The following is a 26,689-nucleotide window of genomic DNA, read 5'->3' as shown; positions in this document are numbered from 1 at the left end:
AATTCCCTGAGCTATCCAGTATCCTTTTTAACATATTCCAATTCTTCTTAGTCAGCCAGAGTTAGTCTCTATTGCTCAGCACTAAGAAACCTGATAAAGAATTCCCTGCTTGGGAATAGAGTTGGTTAATAGAGTTCTCTGCTCAGCAGGGAGCCTGTCCCCCACCCACACCCCCCTCTCTGCCTACTTGTGATCACTGTCAAATAAATTAAAAAAGAAAAAAAAAGAATTCCCTGCTTAAAACTCTCCCTTGCCTTCCCATGCATTCTAGAATATAGTCTCGAATCCTTTGCCCAGCTCAAGTCTCTTCTTTATCTCAGATGTACCTACTCTGTCCTTCCCTCTGGCCATACTGAGCCACTCTGGTCCTGCCACCCTTCCTCAATCCCAGATTGCTTGCCACTAAAGAATCCTATTGGCACAACCACCCTTCTCTGTGTACACCAGTCCCCAGGACTGCTCTTACCTCTGTCATAAACAAACAAAAAAACTCACTATGCTCTACTACAAGAGTTGATTCACTCAACTGTGAAATCACTCATTCTTTGTGTCCCCAGCACCTGGAATAATACCTAGCACACAGCAGGTGTTTAATACGCGTTTATTTACACAACGAAGATCAGAAAGTGGACCAGTACTGCCATCTACTGGGAGGAAACTCCATTGGGCTTTTTCATAATGATTTGGACAGTGGCTCTCAAACAAGCATGATATTTGACGATGCCCTCTCTCTCATCTAAGTGATAATCGTTATCATCATTGTCAGACTCTCCATCGTAGCCGGCCTCCCGGGTGGCTCCCACCGCTCCCTGTCTATTGGAATTCCTACCTCTGTGTTGATCCTTCCACACTGAAGTGTTGTCTGCAATGGCAGTAGTGATGGTATGTGACTTCTGAGGCTTGATCACAAAAGACACTGTGGCTTCTGCTTTGCTCTCTTGGGGACCACGTGTTGTGAGAGAAGCCAGATGCAAAGTCATGGGGACACTCAAGTCACCCTGTAGGGAGGTCCGTGCTGTGAGAAACAGGCCTCCCGCCAACACTCAGGTGAGTGAGCTATCCAGCAAGCAGGCTGTCCGGCCTGCTGCAGCCTTGGCCTACATCTTGACTGGAATCTCAGGAGAGACCAAGACAGAACCACCCAGCAACGCCATGCCCCAATCCCTGACGCCCGGAACCTGGGGGATACTTCACCTTTGTTGTTCCAAGCTGCCAAATTTTGGGGTAATTGCTATGTAACAGATTACTACTATACTCAGCGACACAGATCAGGGACTACAAGCTGTTTCATACTTTGCTGTAACAAGAGGAAACTAGGGGAGCCTGGGTTCAACTAAGGCTTCCAGAGCAGATGCCTACGGCTGGAGCTGAGCGCCGCGGAGAAAATGAATAAAGAACCAGGCACTGGGGCTTGCGGAAGAGTCCCGTATTCTGCAGCCCCTCTCTCGGCGTTAACTTTCTCCGAGCACGCCTGGAAGGACTCGGCACAGCCGCCGCAGAAGAACCCCCACGGCCGCCAGAGCCGCAACACCCCGCAGCCGGCGGCAGTCTCGGCACCTGCGCACTGTGCGCCTCTTACTCCCAGGCGGAGCCGTTGCGCGCCGAGTCATCGATCACAAGCTGCCCAGCGGCCTGGCCGGGCAGCTGCCCGCCCGAGGGGTGGGCTCTAGGGGGCGCCCTCAAGAGAGGGGCGGGGCGCTCATGTTCCAAAGACCGGCCGGAAGGGGCCGTGGTAGGTCCTTGTCGCCGCTCGGAAGTCCTCAATAACCCCCGCGGCTCCCGTAGTCGCCGCTCGGGGCCCGTCGTCCCGCGGTCGTCGCCGTCGCCGCCTCCGGGTCCGGGCCCCCGGGCCCTCCCGCTGCCACCATGAAGCTGCGGGTGCGGCTACAGAAGCGGACGTGGCCGCTCGAGATGCCAGACGCGGAGCCGACGCTGGGCCAGCTGCGCGCGCACCTGAGCCAGGCCCTGCTCCCCACTTGGGGCTTCAGGTAGGCGGCCGCGGCGGCCGCGCGTCGCGGGCCCGGGAGCAGTGCGCGGGAGCGCGCGCCCGCCGCGGGCGGTCACGTGAGGTCGGGCCCCCGCGGGGCGTCGCGGGGCGGGCGTGCCGGGGACTGCGACGGGCGCAGGTCGGGCGCGGCGCGGGCGCTGGGGCTGCAGCTCCCGGCCCGGGTCGCGGAGGACATGGCCCGGCGTCCGGGGGACCCCCTTCCCTTGCAGGGTGAGCCATCGCTTCCGTTTCCGCCTCGGAGGAAACCGGGGACGGGGCGGGACGCAGGGGTTCGGCTGAGGGCAGACCTTTCCAGGCTCTGTGGGATTCAGGTTCACCATCACCAGCTATCGCAGTGTCCCAGGGAAAAAGTCAGGAAAGTTCTAGAAGTTAGAAACCGGCCCTCCATCCGAGGCCACCTGTGAGCGGGCCGCTGCTGGGGCCGCCGGAATGTGGAGGCTGCGCTGAGTGTGCGGGGTCCCGGCCCGCGGGGAGCACATTGACTTCCCCGCCGCAGAGTTTTACACAGTACGGGGTGTCGGCGTGGGTCAGATCCTTTTATTTTCCTGGCGAGCTGGAAAACTAAGATAAACGTTGGCCACGGGATGACCCTGGTGGGCTTACAGTTTGGGGGCAGTGAGGTTGACAAGCGACGGACCAGATTCCGCTATTAATTTATGGGACTGCAAACGAGACTGCTTTGTTTCCAGAGAGTATTTTCTGGGGACAGTAATCTGGGGGTAGAGGGACAGGACAGAGGGCGGACCTCTTCACATACTGAGGTAGCGAATTTGGAATTTGAGGGTACTAAGAACAGAAAAAGGCGGTCTCTGGGGCTTTTTGGGTGAATTCGTCAAAAGAAAATCTGTTAATTAAGTGGACCGTTTTTATGAGACTTTTATATACTTCGACTTTATTTTAGGGAATAGAGTATTATGAACTTCTCACTTTTCGTTTTTCAGGTAAAGGCACGATATTAAAAGTAAGCCTGTTTGTTTCCAAATTAAAAATGAGATACTGACATAACTGTTAAGCGCTGTATTAAGTGACATTAAGTGCCTCTTGTTATTTTTGATGTTAAACCTAAGTATTTTGTATGCTGATGCCATTACCCCACCATAAATCTTCAAAAGCAACTTTTTAAAAAAGATTTTTTTCGTATATCTGTATTTATATTTTATTGATATTATTTTTTAAATTAGAGGCAGTCTTGAAAGGACTTTACAAGAGCCCAGGTCAGTTTCTAATTTGAGTTTTTTTTTTTTTTTAAGATTTTATTTATTTATTTGACAGACCTAGATCACAAGTAGGCAGAGGGACAGGGGTAGGGGAAGTAGACTCCCCACTGAGCAGAGAGCCCCATCCCATGACCCTGAGATCATGACCTGAGTTGAAGGCAGAGGCTTTAACCCACTGAGCCACCCAGGTGCCCCTGAGTTTGTTTTTATAGTTGAGCTGGTTAACTGGAAGAAATGTAAGCTTCAGCTTCTGATAGTAAATTCATTCTTCTGAAAGTACCTGCACTTGATAAAAATGGGCCTTTTTAAAATTTAAAATGTTATTTTTAAAGTATCTTCGCTGAGAAGTGCATCTGGGATTGACATAAAATATTTTTAAAAGGCCTGGTATTTCTAAAATGGCATTTTCTTCTTTTTTTTAATTTAAAGAATTTATTTATGTATTTGACAGACAGAGATCACAAGTAGGCAGAAAGGCGGTGGCGGTGGCGCGGGTCGGGGGGCGGGGAGCAGGCTCCCCGCTGAGCAGAGAGCCCAATGCTATGGGGGGGGTCAATCCTGGGACCCTGAATCATGACCTGAGCTGAAGTCAGAGACTTAACCCACTGAGCCACCCAGGTGCATTTTCTGATAAATTAAATTTTTTTTTTTTAGTTTCAGAAAACCAGTTTTAATGCCTCTGCAGAAAAGGTGTATGTTACTTTATTTTTAAATTTTTATTTATTTATTTAAAGATTGTATTTATTTATTTGACAGAGAGAGATAGCAAGAGAGGGAATACAAGCAGGGGGAGTGGGAGTAAGCAGGCTTCCCACCAAGCAGGGAGCCCAATGTAGGACTCCATCCCAGGACCCTGGGATCATGACCTGAGCTGAAGGCAGACGCCTAATGACTGAGCCACCCAGGTGACCTTGTATGTTACTTTAGAAGTAGTTTTTCCCTTTTTCTAAATGGGGACAGTAGGCCAACACTTTCATTCGTCATATAATCCTTTAGCTTTTCTACAGATAGATGTTTGAATGAATATTTTGTTAGGTACTGTTAAAAAAACAAACCTTTTGCTATGACAGATGATCCATAAACACATAGTACATTTGAGGTATTTTTCTCTTTATCTGTTGGGATGGTGTTTTTTGGTGCATCTGGCAGATTTTCAATGTTTTTCAAAGGGTTTGAAAACCCTTGATAACAGAAGCATAGCAACTTATTTCCTAATAAGCAAAACTTTGGCAGTTTCTCCAACAAAGACACTGTAATTGGTAAGAAAAAATGTCTTAACATGTGAAAGAAAACAAATGAATTACTTTGAGCATTTTTGAAAATGCAGCATTGCAAGAATCCTGTTTATTCATGATTTTCAGTAGACTTCATCCTTGGTTGACCTCTCAAAAAGTTAATGTTAAGTCAGCATTGTTGAGTGTAAACGCCTTATAAAATGTGCACTGGTTTGTTAGTTACTCTTCACCACTATGTGATGAAATGATGGTTATTCTCTCAGATCAGAGGAGCTATGATATGGAAGGGAGAGTTCGTTGCTTCCGGCTGATTTGAGCTCTAACCTTGTTTAGCGGTAGGTTTTTGGATTTGTGCTATTTTCATTATAAAAGGCATTATCCATGGGGTACCTGGGTGGCTCAGTGGGTTAAGCCTCTGCCTTCAGCTCAGGTCATGATCTCAGGGTCCTGGATTGAGCCCCGCATTGGGCTCTCTGCTTAGTGGGGAGCCTGCTCCCCCCCCCCCCCCGCCCCGCCTGCCTCTCTGCCTACTTGTGATCTCTGTCAGTCAAATAAATAAATAAAATCTTAAAAAAAAAAAAGACCTCATACGTAACTGGTCATCAGTAAGAAAGGTGATCATGTATTTAACAGTGGTAGGGGAGAATTTATACTCGGTCCTCTACATACTCATCTTCTTGTGATTGTGAATATTCATCTAGGACATGGGTCTAGTATTTGGGACAGACATAAGCTGACTGTTCTGTTGAGACAATGACTGGGGAGCCCTGATTTCACTTTCATCACCTTCCCAACTCATGTTTGTTGGTTGCATTTATTCCACAAATACTTTTGTTTGCCAAGTGCTGGAGAGAAATAGTTTTGAAATAGACAAGATGACTGACCTTATGAAACTTAAATTGTAGTGGGGGTGGAGAAGAGATGATAAATATGGAATTTTCAAATAGTGATGTAGTAATAAAAATAAAACATGGCAGTGGAATAGAGTGATGGAGGCTAGGCAGAAGGCATCTCGGAAGAGGTGGCACGGGAATTGAGACCCAGATGATGAGAGTCAGTCCCCGGAAGATCTGGAAGAGCAAATGCAGAGGCCCAGAGGCGGCAGTGAGGTTGATCTGTTTTGAGGAAGGGATAGAAAGCTTGCATTGAGGGAGAACAGCGATTGAGGGGATGAGGTAGATGAGGTGGGAGAAGGGGGGAGGGTTCAAATGGTGGGTGTCGGAGGCCACGTTAGAGGTTCTGTTCCGAGTTCGAATAGAAGCCATTGGAGGATTTTCAGCAGAGCAATGATATGACGTAGTTTGTATTTTAAAAAGACTATATTTCATTGACTGAATTTTAAGTTAAGATCTTATCAATCTTCAGATGCATACTGTTTTATGTAACACTAGAGGAAAAGTTGCCGGCAATTACCCTTTGATGTGTCGTCAATTTTAAGAAGCATCCCTGTTTCAGAGATACCGGAATTACAAAAGATGTGAAGTGTGTGCCTTAGAATTGGTGGGAACATGGGTTAATGATAGAGAATTACTATATCCTGCTCCCTGGGCTGGAATTGTAGCCATTAGAAATCTGTAACCTAGGCATCTGGTGATAAGAACAAGTAATTCGGATAGTTTTTACAGAACTTTGGCTTCCTTTTTATTTTTGTTTTGATTTCATCACTCATTCTTCCAGGATCATACCGTGTACCTTATATATGTTCTAAGTGTATTATTGAGGGTAATGGTAGCAGGTCATGGTAGGTAGCTCTTACTGTCCTTATCCATCTTTCTTGGCAGTTCCGATACCCGGTTTGCAATCACATTGAACAACAAGGATGCCCTCACTGGAGATGAAGAGACCTTGGCTTCATATGGGATTGTTTCTGGGGACTTGATATGTTTGATTCTTGAAGATGCCATTCCAGCACCTAACTTACCTTCATCCACAGATTCAGAGCATTCCTCACTGCAGAATAATGACCAACCCTCTTTGGCCGCCAGCTCCAATCAGTCCAGCACACAGGATGAACAGCCCAGTGCTTCAGTCCAAGGACAGGCAGCCCAGACTGGCGTCTGGAGTGATGACAGTACGGTAGGTAGTAATACCAAGATGAGAAATGGGGTAGTTGAGAAAGCACACTGAACACCTCAGTTGAATTCTGTGTCCATTAGAATAATTATGATTAGTAGACCGTAGATAACATTCTTGTAGAAAATCTTAAACTGCTGAATGCCTGGACCAGTATTTGACTGGGATTCTGAAGAACCCAGATTTTACATATTTGTTTTGTTCAGACATTTACTCCTCCAGCCAAATTGTCCCTTGGCTCCTGTTGTTGCCTCCAGGCTTGCGGTTCCGAGCGGAGCTTCTCTAGTCTGCTCCGCTCACTAAGGCTGTACAGAGTCTTACTTCCAGAGAACTTGCAGGACGCTTACACCTGGATTCTGAGTGTATCTCACACTCTGTGCTGACATGAATTTGCAAATAGGAATGTTGTCTTCTTCCCAAACCAGCTGCCCTTTCTGTTGGTGGCATTGCTGTCTTCTTGAGCTTGAGACCCTGCAGTGATCTTTTGACTCCTTCGACAAGCCCTGTCCGTTCCTCTCTCCATTCCAGGCTTCTGGTGTCTGTCCTACAGTCTGCTTTCTGGGTTCATCTTTTTCCTGCACGTTTTTGATTATGTTGTTCCCTTGCTCTCTAGTAACTCTGTGTCATTAACACACCTGTGCTTACAATTTTTGAGCTGAAAAAGACCCAACTGTCTCTAGTTTAATTCTTGTCATATTACAGAGAGGGAAAATATTGTCTCTCTTCCTATACCTAGTTTTTAAGGCTTTTTAGGGCTGCTTTCTGTTCTTCCCGCCAGTAAGCTATCATCTCCAGTCAGACCAGACTCCTTATCATGTCTCCTATACCAGCTGGCACATTCACACGTTCCCGTGTGCGCGCGTGCACACACCGTACCTGCTTCATGCCTTTGCTCTTGCTGTTTGCCGAGCCTGGAATGCACCACCTTCCCTCCCTCTCCCGGCTGTGCCCGTCTTCCAAGGCCCCGCCAGCCACAGTCCGTGATCGTCTTTAATTTCTTAGTATTGATTATCTTTACTGCCTTGTAAACACCTCATTATTTATTATCCTGTCTTTTGATTTCTTGTATGGCACAAATGATCACATACATCACTTAATTTTTTAATACTACATAGATGCCATCATGTTCACAGTTTTTTGTGTGTATACATGTTACTTCAGCTTAGTTCCCCCCCCCCACCCCCAGGGCTTAAACATTTGTGAGTGTTAAGTATGCATTGTGCTTGTCATATATAGACAGATATTAAGAAATGCTTTTTAAAAGATGGGTAATGGGACGCCTGGGTGGCTCAGTTGGTTAAGCAGCTGCCTTCGGCTCAGGTCATGATCCCAGCGTCCTGGGATCGAGTCCCACATCGGGCTCCTTGCTCGGCAGGGAGCCTGCTTCTCCCTCTGCCTCTGCCTTCCACTCTGTCTGCCTGTGCTCGCTCTCGCTCGCTCTCTCTCTGACAAATAAATAAATAAAATCTTTAAAAAAATAAAAAAAATAAAAAAAATAAAAGATGGGTAAAATATGAAAATCATCTATGTCGAGGTTTTTTTGTTTGTTAGTTTTTGAGAGAGTGCACTTGAGCAGAGGGATGGGGAGAAGGGCAGAGGGAGAGAGAATCTTGAGCAGGCGCCACACCTAGTGAGGAGGTTGACTTGGGGCTTGATCTCACGACCCTGAGATCATGGCCTGAGCCAAGATCAAGAGTCGGATGCTTACCAGACTCAGGCGCCCCAGAGATTTTTTAATAATAGTATTGAAAGAGATTAAGCAGTTTAAAAAAGGCTTTGTAAAGCTCAAAGTATTTTTATGATTTTTTTAGAAATTATCTCTCTGTTTATGTTTCATGGAGGTTATTTAGGGAGTAATTAATAGATTATTTAGTCACATATTTAAATTACGTTTTTGAATCTTCTTTGTTGATAAACTCAGATTCTGGTAGAAGGGTCCATTCCTTTTACTTGTGTACTTGTAAAATACCCAGCAAGAACGTTTCATAGTGTATCTGACACTTACTTTACTAGTTTCCTTTTGGAAAATTTTGACAAATTAGTATTGCTTCAGGTTAATTTCCGTTCTAAAAGCACGTTGTTTCGTATTCTAAGACTTGTACAGGGTGACTGTAGAGTCTTAGGTGGAAGGTGAGCTTGAAATCAATCTCCTGTACGTATGCTGTAAGTGCTTGCAGCAGCGTGCTCTCACTCACTGTAGAAGTCTTAGTAAGGGAAACAGCTGGGTACAACAGGAAGCAATGGGAAGATTTTACTCTTGTAATTAAGTGTGAATTAATTTTCTTATTTCATATAGTTGGGAATTCTAGTGCCTGTTGAATCTTTGATGGAAAATGGGGATAACTGGGTATCGACCCTAATGTTAGCCCTAAGCTGAGTTTTAATTACTTGTTCCTATAATTTGTAAATGACATGACAAGTGATCATGACAAATGGAGAGGTGGTGCTGAACGTTTTTTCCCATTTCTGCAATGCATGAAGAGTGTGATAAGAATTCACAGTCATATCAGAATGACGCAGAATGTCAGTGGTTCTCATGGAGTGGGAGGAAGGTTGCATAAGCTCACCGGGGATTCTGCTATCTTTCTCCACGGCGTTATAAGTTTAGGGGAACTTCTAATATTGTATTATTTACTGTTAGTAAGTAGTAAATAGCTAAAGTTGGATAGATCAGTAAGAAGTGAAGAGCTTACTTCATATTTTAGGTGTTAAATGGTTTTAATAAGTAGTTCTATTCAGAAATGTGATGGCGCCTCCTTTTTAGGTAGTGCAAATTGTCACTGGCCTCTAGGTTTTAACAAATGAATTTGGATCTTTCCCAGAAGTTAGTAAGGGCTAGGTCCTCAGGGATTTTGGAAGAACAGCCTCTTGCTCCCTTATATATTTCTACCCTTTCATCTGTCCTACATAATTTTTAATTTCCTCTGTCCCTTCTTTCATGGAAATTCGAACTTAAAGAGAAGAACCATGTGTTTTGCATCAAGAGTTGAGCACATGTGTAGGAAACAAACCTGATCAAAATTAATATAGGTCACATAGTCTTCCTGAAGCAGCATATTGTGTCTGAAAGCCTGAACTGCGAGTCTGGAGATTTTGGTTCAGTTCAGGTTTTTATTAGCTGTTAACCTTAATTATGTTATTTAATCTGAATCACAATGAAAGCATGTATAAAAGGGCAACATCATCTGACTTGCCTGTTTTATAGAATTTTTGTATGGTGCGAATGAGAAGACCCTGAGAACAAAGCAATCAGTAGGAGATTGTAAGATACAGTCCTTAACACTGGCTCAGCAAGCGTTTGTCGAGCACCTACTAAGCGCCAGGCATGGTCCTGGGATTACAAAAGTAGCTGACGTGGAGTCTGTTCCTCTCTGAGCTGCGGTCCCGGTGGGATGTAGATGCGTAATCAGGAGGGTGCAGTGCAGTGCCATTGGGTGCAGTAGTCAAGGCCTCTGCCGGGCAGGGGGGCAGTCACTGCTGCCTGTTTGGCACAGGGGAGGAGCGCCGGTGTGGGGAGGGAGGGCCTGGCAGGGAGTGGGCTTGACAGAGTCCGGGACCGATGAAGTGATGAAGGGCCTTGTATGCTAAGGAGGTTTAGCAGTTTGGACTTCATTTTCTAGGCCTGTGTTTCTCAGCATTTTGTCTACGAATCACTTCTTTCCTGCGATTGTGAGTAGGTGTTACAGAGCGTTGGGGAAGAAGGGTGGTATTTCTTGGCCAAGTGTCATACACGTTATTACTGGAATTGTCAGCGCTCTGTAATGCCACAGCGGATTGTGTGAACGTGGAGGGTGAGGGTCGGGGGCTGGAGCTTCCAGTAGCATTTTCCAAACTTCATTGATCGTGGAACTCATTTTCTGAGGACATCTAGGGTTACGTTCCAAGGCACAATTTAGGGAAATGCTGCTGCCTGCATCGGGGGATCGCTGGGAAGTTTTAAGCTTGGACACGGGCCACTCTTGGATTGTTAATCATCAGAAGCTCTGGCAGCCGTGGGTGAAATGTCTTAGTAGAGAGTGGAGTCGCGGATACTTGGATACAACGGATACAGCCGTTGTCGGAGCCGGGCGGTAAATGGGTCTGAAGTAGCATTGGGGAGCGGTAGGGGCAGAGTTCGGGGTTAGTCGGGAGGTAGACTCGGTGGAACTTGGGAGCCCGGGCACGGGCAGTCGAGGACAGTGGAGCGAGAAGGCCGGGGCGGTGTCCGGGTTTGGGGCGCACTGACCGGAACTCGCGGGGGCGAGCGGCTCAGGCTGGGGGAGGAGGTGGCCGCTCGTTTATTTAGGAGAGCTCGCTTAAAACGTGTCCCGTTTCTGAAACGAAAGTGCTGTGGCTTTGAGCACAGATCTGAGTTCGCTTTAGGGTACAAAGTAAACTGCAGAAATAAAAGCCTGCTTAATGAATTCATGCTTTTTGTTTTCTTTTTCAGTCGGGGCCCGGTCAGACTTTCGAAGCTGGGTCGGTTCAAGATGTTGTGGACATGGAAGAGGGCACAGGTGTCTTTCCCTCGGAACCCATGCTCTGCAGCGAGTCGGTGGAAGGGCAGGTGCCACATTCGCTAGAGATCCTGCATCAGTCAGCGGACTGTTCTAATGCCAACGATGCCTTGATAGTATCGGTGCATCTGCTCATGTTGGAGTCAGGTTACATACCTCAGGTAAGACGACAGGCAGAAATCAAACCTGTTAGGGCTTCAGTTTCCCATTGGGAGTGGGGCGTATTGATAAACATCACTAGGGTATTGTGGTTTTCTAGATTTCTGTATTAAAGACAGAAGATTATGTCTGGTGATATGTAATAAACTATGGCCAAGAATGTGGGATGGGTATGTCTAGATGGTTGACTCGCTGGGTTTTTATGTTAATGGCTCTGAATTGCCAGTAATCTAGTAAGATTCAGTTAGGAAGAGGGACACGGCTTGCTTGATTGCTTCCTTCATTCTCCGTTTGGTAAGCATGTGCCCGTGACAGTGCAGTGCTTTGTCCCCACTGTCAGGTTGCTCCTAGTCCAGGGAAGAGAGACAGTTTATAGTCCATCCTACTGTATTGGTGACATCCTAGGAGAGATGTCTACGTATGTGGGATGCCAGGGAGTCACAGAGGAGAACAGTTAGAGCTTCTCCAGCCTCGGTGTGCCTAAGAATACTTAGGGATCTTACTAATGCAGATTTTGATTTATTTACTTTGTTTTTAAATTTTATTTGAGAGAGATAGAGAGCATGAGCAGAGAGAGGGAGGAGCAGGCTCTCCACTGAGCCAGGAGCCCGATGTGAGGCTCGATCCCAGGACCTGGGGATCATGACCTAAGCTGAAGGCAGATGCTTAACCGACTGAGCCCCCCAAGCGCCCCTGCAGATTTGGAATTAATAAGTCTAGGGTGAAGCCAGAGACCCTGCATCCATGTTATGAGTGACAGAGATGTAGAGCAGTCCAGTGACTGTTGTGCCATGTCATTGTGTAGCATGCCATGCCTGGGGCCAGGAGTTAGGATGTAAAGATCCTGGGATAAGTGCTTGTCTGCAAGGAGTCCATAACTTGGGGAGAGAAACAAAAAGAAAATTATGATGTATTATGATAGAAGTGTGTAACGATAGAAATATGAATAGAAGGTTGGGATAGAAGAGAATGACAAATGATTTTTATTTTTTTTAAATAAAAGGCCTCACAAACAAAATGGTAATTGAGCTATGGGTCTCGAATGATATGGCTTTACTGGGCAAAAAAGTGAGTCTTTGACGAGAGAAACCAAACCCTGTCTCTGATGTTATTATATCTACTCGAACAAACGTTTTGATGGAGGATAATATATTGTAACTTTTTCTGTCAAAATTTTATTAATGATGATAGTCATGATTTGGCAAATTTTATTAAGGGGTCTGTATGGAGTGTGTATTTCCAGACAAGTTAGGAGCCTCTTGGATTTTTGGTCTTTTTTTTTTTTTTTTAATATTTTATTTTTTATTTGTTTGACAGAGATCACAAGTAGGCAGAGAAGCAGGCAGAGAGAGGAAGGGAAGCAGGTTCCCTGCTGAGCAGAGAGCCTGATGCGGGGCTCGATCCCAGGACCCTGGGATCATGACCTGAGCCGAAGGCAGAGGCCTTAACCCACTGAGCCACTTAGGTGCCCCGGATTTTTAATCTTTTGAGAGTAACGCTTTTCTTCCTTACTCGTTTCTCTTTGCTTTCACTCCCCAGGGGACCGAGGCTAAAGCCCTGGCCATGCCGGAGCAGTGGAAGTCGGGCGGCGTGTATAAGCTGTGGTACACACATCCTTTGTGCGAGGGCGGCTCCGCTGCTCTCACGGGTGTGCCTCTGGGAGCCCTGCTTGTCATAAACGGTAACTGGCTGACCCCCTCACCGCTGTCACTTCACCAGAGCTGACCTGTTCTTCTCCAGATGTCTAGCTGCTTTGGTGATTGGCGCTCACGGTCTAGTCGAGGCTTTCCCAGCTCCGCGTAGTCCCTAGGCCGCTGATCACACAAGTCGGCAAGGTGCTGGACGACGTGGGTCGCCGTTGTGGCGGCTGGCTTCCGGGCCAGGGCAGGCGCCGGCCGGCTGTCCTCACCTCGTGGTGTTCTTGCTCCGGGGGTGTTGTGATCATCGGAATGAGAGGATCTCTTATGTAAGAGCTCTTTGTGCTGCGGGGGACTTTTTTATGTTTATTTTCTTGACCGAGGTCAGGAAGTGAGCGATGGGAAGAGGTGAGATTGAGCGGGGGTCGCTTTTTATCCCGTTTGGTGTCTCTGAAGAGTAATGCGTAGACATGCGGCTGAGCTCGGCCTGTGTGTGTGTGTGTGTGTGTGTGTGTTTGCTCCCCGACCGGAGCCACAGGAACGTCACTGAGTAGTTGCTTTTTCTGCTTCTCTTTCCTGTGGGCAGTTTCCCAAGGATGGCAGTCCGTTCCATTTTTGTATTTCATTTGAACTCAGGTGCCACCCACAAGTCCATACGTCTACAGTGGTCTGTGGAATCGTCCCATAGTCTCACGTTCCGGAGAGCCAGTGGAGTGACTAGAATCTTTCTTTTCTGCTCTCTTGATTGTTGAGATTTATTCCTTTAGCTAGAAAAGATAGTTTGATGGGATTGGGGTGACGGCATTTTTGATTCTTCAGGACAGCCTGCCTTTTGTGTAGCAAAGACAGTTGCCTCGATGCGCCTTTGCCCCGAGGTCTCAGCGGCCGCTGTTCTGCAGAGACTGGGGGGAGGCCTAGTGGGGCCCGAGGGAGCACTCAGACCTCCAGCCGCACCACGTTCGCCTGTTGCGTTTATTGAGGTCCCTTGTAGGACTTTGTTTGAAAAATTGATTTTGAAAACCACCGTCCTACCCTGTCTTGATCTTGGAAATGAAAGATCATCTGTGGTCCCCTGTGATGTGATTTCTGCTACTTCCCTTTAATCACTGGATTCTTTGAAATGCTCCTTTCAAGGCTCAGATTTCAACAGCTTTAATGGCTCCGGTGGCATTCCACGTTTGTCAGGATGTGGCTGTCTGATGCGGGACTAGCCGTGCCTCCTCGGCGTTCCTCCCAAGAGCCCAAGAGACGTCCAGCTGAGCGTTCTTGCACACGTAGGGGCGACCCTTTCTGCCTCTCCCAGGGGCTCTGCTCCATCACGTCGTGACTTGCAAGGCTGAAGCTACCCGGTCGTGACCGCGAGGTGGTTTCTTACAAAAGCACTTTAACAACACGCATAATGGCTTCTGTTCACTGGTTTTGGGCTACGTAGCATACAGAGAATGGCTGCGAGGTCTCGCGATGGTTTCTTCGTTTCTCTTATATTGTTGTTTTACTGTTCTTGGCACATCGGCTGCTCACAGACTTGCGTGGCAACTGGCCATTCCAGGCTTCATTCTCTGAAAAGGAGCAGTGTGTCCTTAAGTCGTTCCTTCACCGAGGACCTCCTGCTCAGGGCACATGTGCCTAAGCACAGCCCGGGCTCTTTCATGGAATGAGATAAAGTGCGCCTTTGTATACACGGCTAAAACTGAACCCTCTGGTGATGTCAAGAATAGTGGTTCTTTGCATCTAGAAAGAGATGATGTTGTGAAAACTAACAGGGTTCTTTTAATAAACAAGGGAAGACTCCTTGCCAACGGTTAAATAAAAAAATAATTGGAATTTTTAGTGACTTTATTAGAAATAACGATTTTATTATGTTTAACAGTCTCCTGTTAACCTTGTTGCATATCTTTCAATTACTAATAAGCCTTCAATTACTAATAACCTTTCAATTACTAATAATCCACTAATACGTAGTGGATTTTTTTTTAAAGATTTTATTTATTTATTTGACAGAGTGAGAGAACACAAGCAGGTAGAGCAGCAGAGGGAGAGGGAGAAGCAGGCTCCCCACTGAGCAGGGAGCCTCATGTGGGGCCCGATCCCAGGACCCTGGGACCACGACCTGAGCCAAAGGCAGTCATTTAACCAACCGAGTCACACAGGCGCCCCTACCTAGTGGATTTTATATAAAGGGTGCATACTTCAGTTTTTAAGGGTGTTGCAGAATAATTAATTTGCTGTGGTGGCAGGTTTACACTTTGCTGTGAGGGAAGGAAATAAGCGTAGAGCGGTTTGTTTTCTTTTGTGTCCTTTGTATGCTGGGGCAGGGAGATGCTAGCCCGTGCTAAGACATGAAGGCCATTGGTGAACTGACGAGTTATTTGTCTCTTTTGCTTATTTACAGCCACACTAAAGATCAACAGTGAGCTCAGAAGTGTGAAAAGGTTGCAGCTGCTGCCGGGATCATTTATTCGCGAAGCTGAACCAGGTAGGAAAAGTATGATCGAACTTTGGGGATGAAGCTTTGACAGGGTCACTTTAGAAGAACTGAAAGGTAGTGTCTGAGAGACTGAAAATTCCTGAATGAGATTAAAGCAAATTTAAGACCTGTTGCAGAGTATCTGTTTCTTTCCTGCCTTTCTTAGGGTCTTGCAGTGCTGGATTTTATGTGTGCCGCCATCACGGAATGACCCTAGTATGTAGTTCATCCCGTGCTCTACCGACGCATCCTACTTTCTGAACTAATCTTTGGATTTTTCGAGCATCATATTTAACCAGTATGGAGAGGATCTGTGTTTTGTGGAAACCGTACAGTGCACCTTCCTTGTTGAAGATTGCTGGAGGAAAAACTATTCAGAATCATTAGCTTTAGCCAACCTAGACTGGGTGGCCGTTGGATCAGATTGGAGCTTCCCCAGAAGTTTACATTCTAGGCATGGTTTTGCTTGTATTTTGTAAAATTATAAGTAGATGCAGAGACAAATTTTCCCTTTTATTTTTTCAATTCAATCCAAAGTATGAGAAGCAGGAGGCAGTTGAAGGAGAGGAGATGGCTGGAGAAGGGAGCTCACCTCTCTCAGGGCTGGCTTTGTGCTGAATGGGCGCCTCGACACACGTCATTCCATTCTTTCCTCGTAGGAAACTCAGGAGGGTTTTACAGTCCTCCTGTGGCTTGGAGTGGTGCCGTGGGGTAGTGGCATTGACAGCAGGGTCTTTGAGGGAAGGCTCCCTAGATCTAGGTCTTTGCTTGAAGGCCTAGATACTTACTCTTGTTAGTTCCCTGGAGACTCTATCCCTGAGGTCCATGAACTCCCACAGACCAAAACTGATGAGAGAAGGTGATGTCAGGAAGCTTATTTATAATGGTCTCTGAACACTTATCGTCACGCCAGACCAGTGTTGTTACTGCTTTTTCTCATCTTAATTTTATTTTTTTTCAGTGTTCATAGATTCATTGTTTATGCACCACACCCAGTGCTCCCTGCAATACGTGCGCTCTTTAGTACCCACCACCAGGCTCATCCATCCCGCCACCCCCTTCCCCTCCAGAACCCTCATTATGTTTCTCAGAGTCCACAGTCTCGTGGTTCATCTCTGCCTCTGATTTCCCCCAATTCACTTTTCCTCTCCTTTTCCTAATGTCTTCCATGTTATTCCTTATGCTCCAAAAGTAAGTGAAACCATATGATAATTGACTGTCTTTGCTTGACTTATTTCACTCAGCATAATCTCCTCCAGTCCCGTCCATGTTGCTACAAAAGTTGGGTATTCATCCTTTCTGATGGCTGAGTAATACTCCATAGTGTATATGGACCACATCTTCCTTAGCCATTCGTCCATTGAAGGGCATCTTGGCTTTTCCCACAGTTTGGCGACTGTGGCCATTGCTGCTAAGAACATTGTGGGTACAGATGGCCCTTCTTTTCACTACATCATTTGGGGTAAATATAGTGAAATTGCAGGGTCATAGGGAAGCTCTATTTTTAATTTCTTAAGGAATCTCCACACTGTTTTCCAAAGAGGCTGTACCAACTTGCATTCCCACCAACAGTGTAAGAGGGTTCCCCTTTCTCCACATCCTCTCCAACACTTGTTGTTTACTGTCTTGTTAATTTTGGCCGTTCTGACTGGTGTAAGATGGTATCTCAGTGCGGTTTTGATTTGAATTTCCCTGACGACTAACGATGATGGACATTTTTTCATGTTAGACCAGAGACCAGTGTTTTCTTAGTCCTCTTTGCATTATCAATCCCCTGAGGAGCCTTTGTACAGAATTTGTCCCCCGCTCATTCTCTTCCCATGGAATTTTAATACCATAGATACAGGTATTTTCATTTGTGTATTCTGACTCTTTGGACAGTCACAAAGCAATGGTATAGCTAGGGTTTTGTTTTGTTTGCCAAGAACCAGTTTTGGTCCTGTTGTGGACACTGCGCCTGGTAGTGGACACTGCACAGGTAGATGAACTAGACTGATAAATCTGTAAAGACGGTCTTACCACTGGGACCAGAAAAACTTGAAATTCCTTGGCCACAACACTTTAGTCATCTTGACACTAGGGAGGACCTGCTGTGGGGAGCAGAAATACTCTCTACTCCACAGTAGTAGAGGTACCATTTTACAGATTAGGAGATAGGTCTAGAGAAGGTTAAATTACTTTTAAGATCACAGAGCTAATAAATGGTGGAATTTAGGACTGGAATAGATTTGATTCCTGAGCCTATTTGTTTTTGAGAGATTTTACTTATTTGAGAGAAAGAGAGAGAGCACAAGAGGGGACAGTCAGAGGGAGAAGCAGACTCGTTGCTGAGCAGGGAGCCCTACATGGGACTTGGGACCTTGGGATCATGACCTGAGCTGACGGCAGACGTTTAACCGACTGAGCTACCCAGGTGCCCTTCCTAAGCCTATTTTTAAAAGACAACTTCTATAGGAATATAGCTCAGATTCATATTCCTCATCTGTTTTCTGTTAAAGAGGAAGTAGGGGGTGCCTGGATGGCTCAGTTGTTAGGGGTCTGCCTTCGGCATAGGCCATGATCGCAGGGTCCTGGGATCGAGGCCCACATCGGCCTCTTTGCTCCGCTGGAAGCTTCTCCCTCTCTCACTTCCCCTACTTGTGTTCCCACTCTGGCTGTCTCTCTCTGCCAAATAAATAAATAAAATCTTTATTTAAAAAAAGAGGAAGTAAAAGGGGAGGAAGAAAATTAATACTGTTCTATTATGCTAAGTTTATGGACTATATTAACTAAATATTTTTAATATAGTACTTTTATGTTGGGTAGGGTTATTTAACACTGCCCATCTGACAAGTCATTTTGATTACTTTTTACTGTGACTTATAGTACAGTACCTAATCTATACTTATGAATAAGTTCCTGATTACTTTTATAGTAGGTAACTGAAGGAAAAAGCTTGTTTAAAAAAGTCAGTTTTCACATTTCAAAAAAGGCCGTGAACCAAACTGATTTTTAAAATATCTTGACATTTAAGTTCAAGTCCATGGTAGTTCCTGCAACGAAGATAGCAAACAAATGACGAAGAGCGTTCTATTTCTTATAGATAGCCAAGTGTGCCTAGTTCCAGGATGGGGGGAGCACACGTGTACTGACGATCTGTAATGCGCCTGGCCCCGTGCACGGACCTTTACATTTTAACCACTCTTAGGTGCACGGGTGGTGTCACCTTTAAGTAGGTGAGCAAACAGGTGTTGGATCAGGGGGGTCGGAGCCCGGTAGAGCTACACCGGAACTGCGGTGGGAGCGAGCGTGGGTGGCATCTGGCCGGGCTTCCCATGCTACAGTGTATCTATAGGTGAATCATCCAGGGATCTTAGGAAAATGCAGGCTCCAGTGTGAAAATGTGGGTCTGTGGTAGGGCCCAAGATTCAGTTGTGCTCCTGAACAGTGTCCAGGTGATGGCCGTCCTGGTGGTCCGGACCCACACTGCGGAGTGGCAGTGGAGTGACCTAAATGCGTTGGAGCCAGACTTAGGTGTGGCTAAGACTTACTGTGAGGCCTTGGGTGTCTTTCAGTATCTGTCCTGTTTTTAACATGGGGGTCAGGGTATTTGTCTCCTACTTCGGGGGAACTACTGATGTGAAAGAGCTTGAAGAATGCTTGACACGGTTCCCAGCAGCTGGTCGTCAGGAGACGGGGACAGCGCTCCTCCTGCTGGGACCTGAGGAGCGGTCCCCCGCTGGGCCCTCCCGGTGCCTGGACAGTGGGGCAGGCGCTCAGGAAATCATGTTGCGTTTACAATTCTCAGCCCACAGTTGGTCCTACTATAATTGTAACCTGTGAGCTTGTACGTTGCCTGCAGCTCTGTTCGAAATGGTGAGATTTGTAGCGTTACATCTGAGAGTTAGTTTCCAGAGCGCCAAACAATACATTTCTTCATCTGCTAGAGACTGTGCTTCGTGTCTCTCCAGGCAGGAATTACTTGTGAAAATATACCACTTTGATCTGGCAGAAGTAGAGGATAGCATTTCAGGTTTTGCCATTTCAGGTTGTGCCATTTGATTTTGTGTTTCAATTTTTCATTAAAAAATATATTTTAGGGGCAAGTGTAGCCAAGATATACAAAGATCTTCAGAAGCTCTCTCGTCTCTTCAAAGACCAGCTGGTGTATCCTCTTCTGGCTTTTACCCGACAAGGTGAGAGATGATAAATGATCCCAGGTCAGACGGCTAGAAAGAACAGTAGTTTACATGCTAAGCCTGTGACTCTGATATAAGACTTTGCCTCTTTTCTCCTCTTAGTGAAGTTCTGTTCTTCAACTAAGCATTAATGTTAATTCCTTAACGTTATATACTTCCTTTTTGTATTTCCTCAGCATTTTGTGTATCTCTGTTGTAGCCCATCTTCCATTGTATCATAATTGTTGACATGAGTTCTTTCTGCCTGAGGTTTATATATCTTGAAAGTAGGGAATAGGCCCTGGGTCTGGTCCATAATAGGTTTTCAATAAATAATAATGGAGAGTCTGTAAATTGGGTTTTAAGTTTTTTTAAACATGATTTATTGGGGTTCTATGCTAGGTATTGTGGATATTTCACATGCATTCTTTATTTTTTTCAAGATTTTATTTACTTATTTGACAGAAGGAGAGAGATCACAAGTAGGCAGAGAGGTAGGCAGAGAGGGGGAAGCAGGCTCCCTGTTGAGCAGAGAGGCTGATGCCGGGCTCGATCCTAGGACCTTGAGATCATGACCTGAGCTGAAGGCAGTGGCTTAACCCACTGAGCCACCCAGGGACCCCCACATGCGTTCCTTTTTAATGCTAACAAGTTTGAAAGAGATTTTAGTCTCATTGTATAGGTGATGAAACTATTTTTGTGAGGTTTTGTAATTCATTCAGAGTTCTCATATTAGCAAGCTCTTACTTATGTTGTAGTAAAAAAACACTTTAAAATCTCAGTGACTCAAAGCAAACAGTGTACTGTTCTCACTCACTTATGTGTTGTGTAGGGGTTAGCTGTGGCTGAAGGAGTAGTCCTTCTCTAGGACATGCTCTTGTAGCAGAGGGAAAAGAAGGCCAGTGGCCCAGCCGCGTGTTGGTTCTTTAAGCTTTTGCTTGGAGGTGATGTGCCACTTCCACTCATATTTCACTGCACAAAACCAATCAAAATGGCCAAGCCTGATGGCAGTGCAGTGGGGAAGTGCAATTAGAGGCTAGAAAATGAGAATCCTGATCTACTGTAGTCCTTTAGCTGGAATGTATACAGATTTGTATACTCAGATGTATACAAATACGTATGTAGCTTTCATTAACTCTGTATATTGAGATATTTTAGGTCTCCAGTTGCATGGGCCCAGGCTGCTGTTGCCATAGTTTTCTTCTTTAGATGGTGATAATAGAAGAGAAAACTATGAATTTTAAAACCTTTTATTGGATTTCGATTATCTTTGCTAGTGGAGAACAATATCACATCTATTTCAAGGTGCTAATACTAAACCATTTTCATTTGACTTTGGAAGATGATGTTCTTTTCCCTTCTTGACTTGCCTCTGAAATTGATCTTACTTCCTTTTTTGCCTAGCCTGCTAGACTGCAGATAATATTGCTGCCTAACACTTGAGTGTTTGTTCTGACCACTCTGTGTGTATCCAGACATTGAATTCTCCTCAGGGAGGTGAGCAGTACTAGTCCCCCATCTTACAGATTAGGAAGTTGAATTATAGTTTAAGTAATTTGTCCCAAGGCACACAGCTGATAAGTGGCAGCATTAGGAACCAGTTACAAAAGCCAACATCCGTCTTTCGTAGTTGAGTAGAGAAGTCTTTGTTGCATTGACTATTGCTCGGAACAAGGGAGGCCATTGGCTAACATTTAGAAGTTGTCAAAGTTACTCATTTGGTCTGTATTAAAAAGTATTCATCTTTTCAGTAAATGGCTGAGGGAATAATGGACTTAGTAGTAGCCATCTGGTTGACCTGGGGTTAAAAGTTTATTGGAGGTGTTACATACTTGGGTTGTGGAGATAACCCTCTAATTTGTCACTTAGAAACAAGTTGGTAACTGTTAAATACGTGGGGAAAGCTTGATGTTCTTTACTTAGTGATACTTCTTCTTTTTTCTTTGCAGCACTGAACCTACCAGACGTGTTTGGGTTGGTAGTCCTTCCTCTGGAGCTGAAGCTGCGGATCTTCCGACTTCTAGATGTTCGTTCTGTTCTTTCTTTGTCTGCAGTTTGTCGTGACCTCCTTATTGCTTCAAATGACCAGCTGCTATGGAGATGTTTGTATCTGCGGGATTTTAGAGGTGATTGTTACGATAACATGTGAATCTCTTTCTTACTAAGGTCTTAATTATTTAGCTCACCAAGTTTTTAGTTGTAGGCTCTTTTTTTTTTGAGCGTTGCAAATAATCATAATTATAGCCTTATATATAAGCCTTATATATATATAGCCATATATGTATATACATATATATATATATATATATATATATATATATATATATATATATATATATATCCTTATCGGAAGGAGATTCTAAGCCTCATATACTTTTGCCTATATCCTGAAAACTCTTCCCAGTCTTATTTGTGTTCTCCATAACACAAGTAGACTAGTAGATGTAGAATATTTCAGGAATTTTGAAAATTTTGGAAATTAGAAAAATTTCAAGTTTATTCTTTCTTTTTAGAACATCCTCCATTTGTGACTTAGTCTGGTACATTTCCAAGCTCCCATGGCTGTGACCTTGTGCACAAGTTAAGAGAGCCCTGCTTGCTTCTGTGTGGCCTTATTCCATATAGTCTGATTTATGGTGACCTGGTGATCACTGTAGCAGTGATGATGGTGGAACTCGGGGGTGGGGAGAGGTTACCCCAAATGTAAAAGCCCTTTGCCTGGTGTATCAAGATTTCCAGGTACTAGCCTGGAATCCTGATAATGGAATTTCTTTTCTGTGTGTCAGTGTTTTGTTTTTTTTTTGTTTTTTTTTTTTAAACTGATGTGACCCTGAGGTGGATCATGAAATCAATGCAATAAAAAAAAAAAAAAACCATATAAAAACAACCATTATAAAATAGTTGTAAACTTCTTTTTCAGTATATGTATATATAGGTGTATACTGCATTGTGATGTAAAAAATATTTGTGGTTCCCATCAAGAGAGTGTGAGTGATGGTGCTATGTATAACATACTCTCTTGGCAACTGTAAAAATCTAGTGGGTAGAACCCCTTCCTTTTTCGTACTGAGAATATTATGTAGAGTCATTTGGATTGATAAAAAACTTTTTTTTTTTTTTCTTTAAAACTTCAAAATCTAAGACGTGAACGACCTGGATTTTCTTCGTCCTCCTCCTTGATTGCTGAGGCCCTACATTATTCCTGCCTCTGAATCTAGAGTTCAGAATATCATTTTGTGCCAGGAGACAGCAAGTATTACCGCAAATTTTAAAAAAATTAGTTATAGTCAAAAAGAAAAGATAAAATGACCAAAGTATATAGAAGAACCAACTGAAAAACAGGCTGTGATAAAAAGGGGCAAAAAGCCCTTTTACATACATCCTCAAATTCAGATATAAAATACAGTCAGTCTTGATCTCATTTCCAGATTGTAGTCCATAAGCTGAGGGTTCAGATTTCATAATAAATTTCTCTATGGGCATAATGCGAGTTGTCCTGGTCATACTATTACGAGTTGGGAGAAGAAAACCCAGATATGGAAGAAAACTTGAAGTCAGCTTTCCCTCCAGTAATGATGGGCTGCGATGCACACCCGGAGTTCGTCACCCAGACAGTGTCACAGAGACTCGGGTTAGAAGAAGCGGCCACACCCAGATGAGGCCGGGGTGGGGGGCGGGGGGGCGCAGCAAGGGACAACAGGGGCCTCCGTGGGCCTCCATGTTCCTCAGGGCGTCCATGCACGGACTTCCCAGGAGCAGCGACAGTTGCCTTCAGCCAGCGAGAGTGGTTTGAGTCCGGTGCAAGGACGGGCCCTACGGTGTGTGGTAAACAAATGATTTGTGTTCCTTTTTGTGCTTTGTGTGTAAGCTTCAGTTTCCTTAGGACAAAAGCAGAAGTGCTGTTTAGTGCTGGATGAATGAAGCATTTTAAATCCTTATTTCTATTTTATTTTATTCTTTTTCGTAGATGGGACTGTTAGAGCTCGAGACACAGATTGGAAAGAAGTAGGTATTACTATGGAGGCTAATGTTAATATAAGCACAGAAATAACTAGTGAGTTAATACGTTAAAGGCATATTATCACTTTTGTTGTGTGATGAAATCTGTTTTCAGTACGTTTGTTGCTAATTTTCAGTAATTGAAAGCATTCTTTATTACCTTAGACTCAGTCTTTTTCTTAATTACATAGGAAAAGAAACATTACCTCAATGATTGTTTTTCACCTTTACTTAATATAAAATATTCTCTCTTCCTCTGTTGCAAAAAATGTTGAGTTTCTGTGCTGGAGTGGTCCAGCTGTTCAGCTCATTAGACATGTGTGCTGGGACAAGAGTACGTGTTGTTTGACATGCAGACGCCTACTGTACAAGACGGGGGCAGGGCTTCCGAGAAATGGGGAGGCGGCTAGAGAGGGGTCCTCAGCTGTGTCCGCTCACAGCCCCGCCTCTGAAGCTGGCGAACCTTTTGTTGCGCTCCATTAGCAACGTGGTTTAGGTGAAAAAGTGTATTTCAGTGCTGTCCTCCCGCCCCCCAGGACCTTAACTTTATATTTGGGGGTATGATATTCTCAGCGGATATTTAAATTTTCCACTTTCAAGAAAACCTGACCTAAAATTATATATGAGTCCGAGCGCTCTGCACTGCCATCTGGAAGTGCGTGTCCCTCAGTGATCCTGCCTTGGGAGTGAGTGTTTCTCCAGGGAGACACAGTTGCTCAGTTGCGGTGCGGTTAGAGGATACTTTGTTCGGCCTTGTCTTCACAGCTACTGCCTTATTCGCGCAGACGGAAACTGGTCGAAGTTCTCTGTGCGCACCGGTTCCTTTTTCTGCCCCAGAGTGTGGGCAAAGGAAAAGTATAGAGAGAGCAGTGGAAGCAAACTGGGACTTTGGAGAAGCCTCCAGATCACTTACCGCGTGTCGTTCTTGTGTTTCTGCAGCTCTACAGGAAGAGGTACAGACAAAGGAGAGAAGCTCAGAGAGGTCGCCGCGTGGTGTTCCCACCGCCGTCGCCTCACCCCATGCCGCTCGGCCCCAGCCCCTGGCACCCCAGGCCTTTCCCTCCCAGCTCTCTCCTCCCTCCAGGAATTATTGGTGGAGAATACGACGAGAGAGTAACACTTCCCTTTGTTGGGGACCCCATCAGTTCACTCATCCCGGGGCCCGGGCAGACACCAGGCCAGGTCCCTCCATTCAGACCCCGTTTTGATCCCATTGGCCCGCTTCCAGGACCGAGCCCCACCTTGCCAGGGCGAGGTGGCCCGAGTGACAGATTTCCCCTAAGGCCCAGCAGGGGTTGGCCACCCGACAGCCGGCCACCATTCATGTGATTGATTGTAATCTTACTTCTGGAGCTTGTTTGGTTTTTTGTTTTGAAAACTGCAGATGCCATCTTGTCAGGGTGCTGATCCCCAGCGTTTCCTGACTGTGACGCTGAGGAACGCGCTCCCCGTGGCCTTTCCGTAGGTACTTAAAGCTCCAGGGGCGGTGGGGCCCACAGGGTCCTGTAGGACCGGGTTGGCCTTGGAAATAGTTGGCTCCTGACCTCCCCCCTCTGAGTTCTCTTCTTGAGTGAAGGTTGTTCCCTGATACGTGTTCTGCACCAGATTAAAAAAAAATTAAGTATAAATCACACGGCAGTCTTAATTTTTATTACAGAAAGAGAATAAATACTCAGAACAGCTTCACAACATTACTTGGAGGTTTCAGAGTGATTAGAGAACCCATTCAGTGCCATCAGATTGTGGCGGGCGATTTTGTAAAAATTCTTTTTCAGGGGCACCTCTTCAAACAGAATCATTCGCAGAAGCCTGATTTATAAAATGAATAAAAGCCAAGCTAGCTCGGTTGAACTGGACTTGGGGTGGGTGCTTTGGACACCCGCCTGCTCCGTCCACCTCCTCTCTCTGCAGCGCTTTCTCAGCTTCTCTGGTGGGACTTCTGGGCTCTGCAGCAGCATTGCTTGACAACTGTTGGGTTATAGGGACTCTTTGTTTCTGGCTTCTCCTGGAGTGGAGTTACGATTTTTTTTCCTTGTGTTTGGAACACTTGGTGCCTGATTTGTAATCTGAACAGGTGACAGCTTTTAACATCCGTTTCACTGCTTTGAGTGCTGGTCAAATACTTGTTTTCAAAGACAGCGTCTTATTCTTGGAAGAACATTTTGCTTTTAAGATTTAAAATGCACAAAATTCAGGATTTATTCATCTTACAAGAAAAAGGCCAAACACACATGTCTTATCGTACAACTATACAAACATGCTATAGTGACAAATGAAAACCTGAATCGCAACACAGAAATAAAACCCCATTAGTATTTGCAGACAATATTTAGGAATATTGTCAATGTCTTCCTGCTTTTTAAAAAATCTGTTTTGCATATAAGGAAATGGCTTGGAATGTTCTATGCCGCAAGAATATTTTGAGTCCTACATACATGTGAAAATATTTTTTTTTGCTACACATATAGTCTTTTATTCCCATCACAGTGAAGAAAATTCAGTCAATAGGATTTTCTGGAGGCCATGCCGCCTGTAGTAGCTTAATGTACCTAGGCAAAGGATTGGGGCTTTAACATTTCTTTCTGTGGTATTTTGTGACGGCTGAGCTATAGGACAGCTTTTCAAAAAAACAAGGGTCCACTAGATGCAGTGTGGCTCTAATTGGGTCTGGGCTGAAGAATTACCTGAAGCTTTGGTGGGTCCAAGTACACCCTCCTCTAGCTCTACACTTCTCCGTGGGCGTCTGTGGTGGTAGGCTGCAGTGTGTGTGTGTGCGCGCGTGCGCGCATGCACGCGCGTGTGTAGTGGGAGAACAGTGATGACCAGAAGCACCAAATACTATAAAACAATAAGTTTGCAAAATGCAGTCGTATTTGAAGGGCCCTCGAGAGGTCCACGAATGGTGCTGGTGTCCCGTGGCTGCAGGGGCTCCTCCCTTCGACACACTTCCGGCTTCCGGGCCAGCGTGACACATGTCTTGGGGGAGCATATTGGCGGTGTGCCCTATGCCTGGATTTGCAGTCCTCGAACAGCAGTTTGTTCTAAATCCTTAAACCAGCCTCAAAGCTTTTCCTCTTGAATAGCTAAATTTATAGTTTAGAAGCTTGTAAACTACATTCTTTTCATTCGGCTGAAACTGTAGAGCCCTGTGTATTGCTGGTGGGTCATGAGGGTCAGATCACAGTCTGGCGGCGGCATGTGCGCTGTGTGACCTGACATCACTTCGATCCTACTGGGCTGG

The 26,689-nt window shown here is 45.3% G+C and overlaps 1 protein-coding gene across 2 annotated transcripts; it reads left to right on the top strand.

Moving 5' to 3' along the window:
- Positions 1-1,721: 1,721 nt before the first annotated feature.
- Positions 1,722-25,299, top strand: FBXO7 (F-box protein 7). 2 transcript variants are annotated; one of them, XM_032346468.1, is made up of 9 exons: positions 1,722-1,988; positions 6,242-6,536; positions 10,963-11,190; positions 12,728-12,869; positions 15,218-15,301; positions 19,372-19,467; positions 21,399-21,575; positions 23,417-23,454; positions 24,388-25,299. In XM_032346468.1, the coding sequence occupies exons 1-9, from the start codon at positions 1,867-1,869 to the stop codon at positions 24,775-24,777; spliced, it is 1,572 nt and encodes a 523-aa protein (XP_032202359.1). In that variant the 5' UTR covers positions 1,722-1,866; the 3' UTR covers positions 24,778-25,299. The 2 variants fall into 2 exon arrangements, with proteins under 2 accessions (XP_032202359.1, XP_032202360.1); XM_032346469.1 differs by lacking the exon at positions 1,722-1,988 and adding an exon at positions 2,103-2,218 and having other exon boundaries at positions 6,394-6,536.
- Positions 25,300-26,689: the final 1,390 nt, after the last annotated feature.

The sequence above is a fragment of the Mustela erminea genome, chromosome 6, assembly GCF_009829155.1.
Source record: "Mustela erminea isolate mMusErm1 chromosome 6, mMusErm1.Pri, whole genome shotgun sequence".
Lineage (NCBI taxonomy): Eukaryota > Metazoa > Chordata > Mammalia > Carnivora > Mustelidae > Mustela > Mustela erminea.
This window is presented reverse-complemented; position numbering and strand designations above follow the sequence as displayed.

Excerpts from the sequence above, each read along its gene's own strand:
- FBXO7 (XM_032346468.1), top strand. The coding sequence starts at position 1,867 with ATGAAGCTGCGGGTGCGGCTACAGAAGCGGACGTGGCCGCTCGAGATG. Across the intron at positions 1,989-6,241 it reads CTCCCCACTTGGGGCTTCAG|TTCCGATACCCGGTTTGCAA; the intron begins GTAGGCGGCCGC and ends CTTTCTTGGCAG. Across the intron at positions 19,468-21,398 it reads TCTGGCTTTTACCCGACAAG|CACTGAACCTACCAGACGTG; the intron begins GTGAGAGATGAT and ends TTTTCTTTGCAG.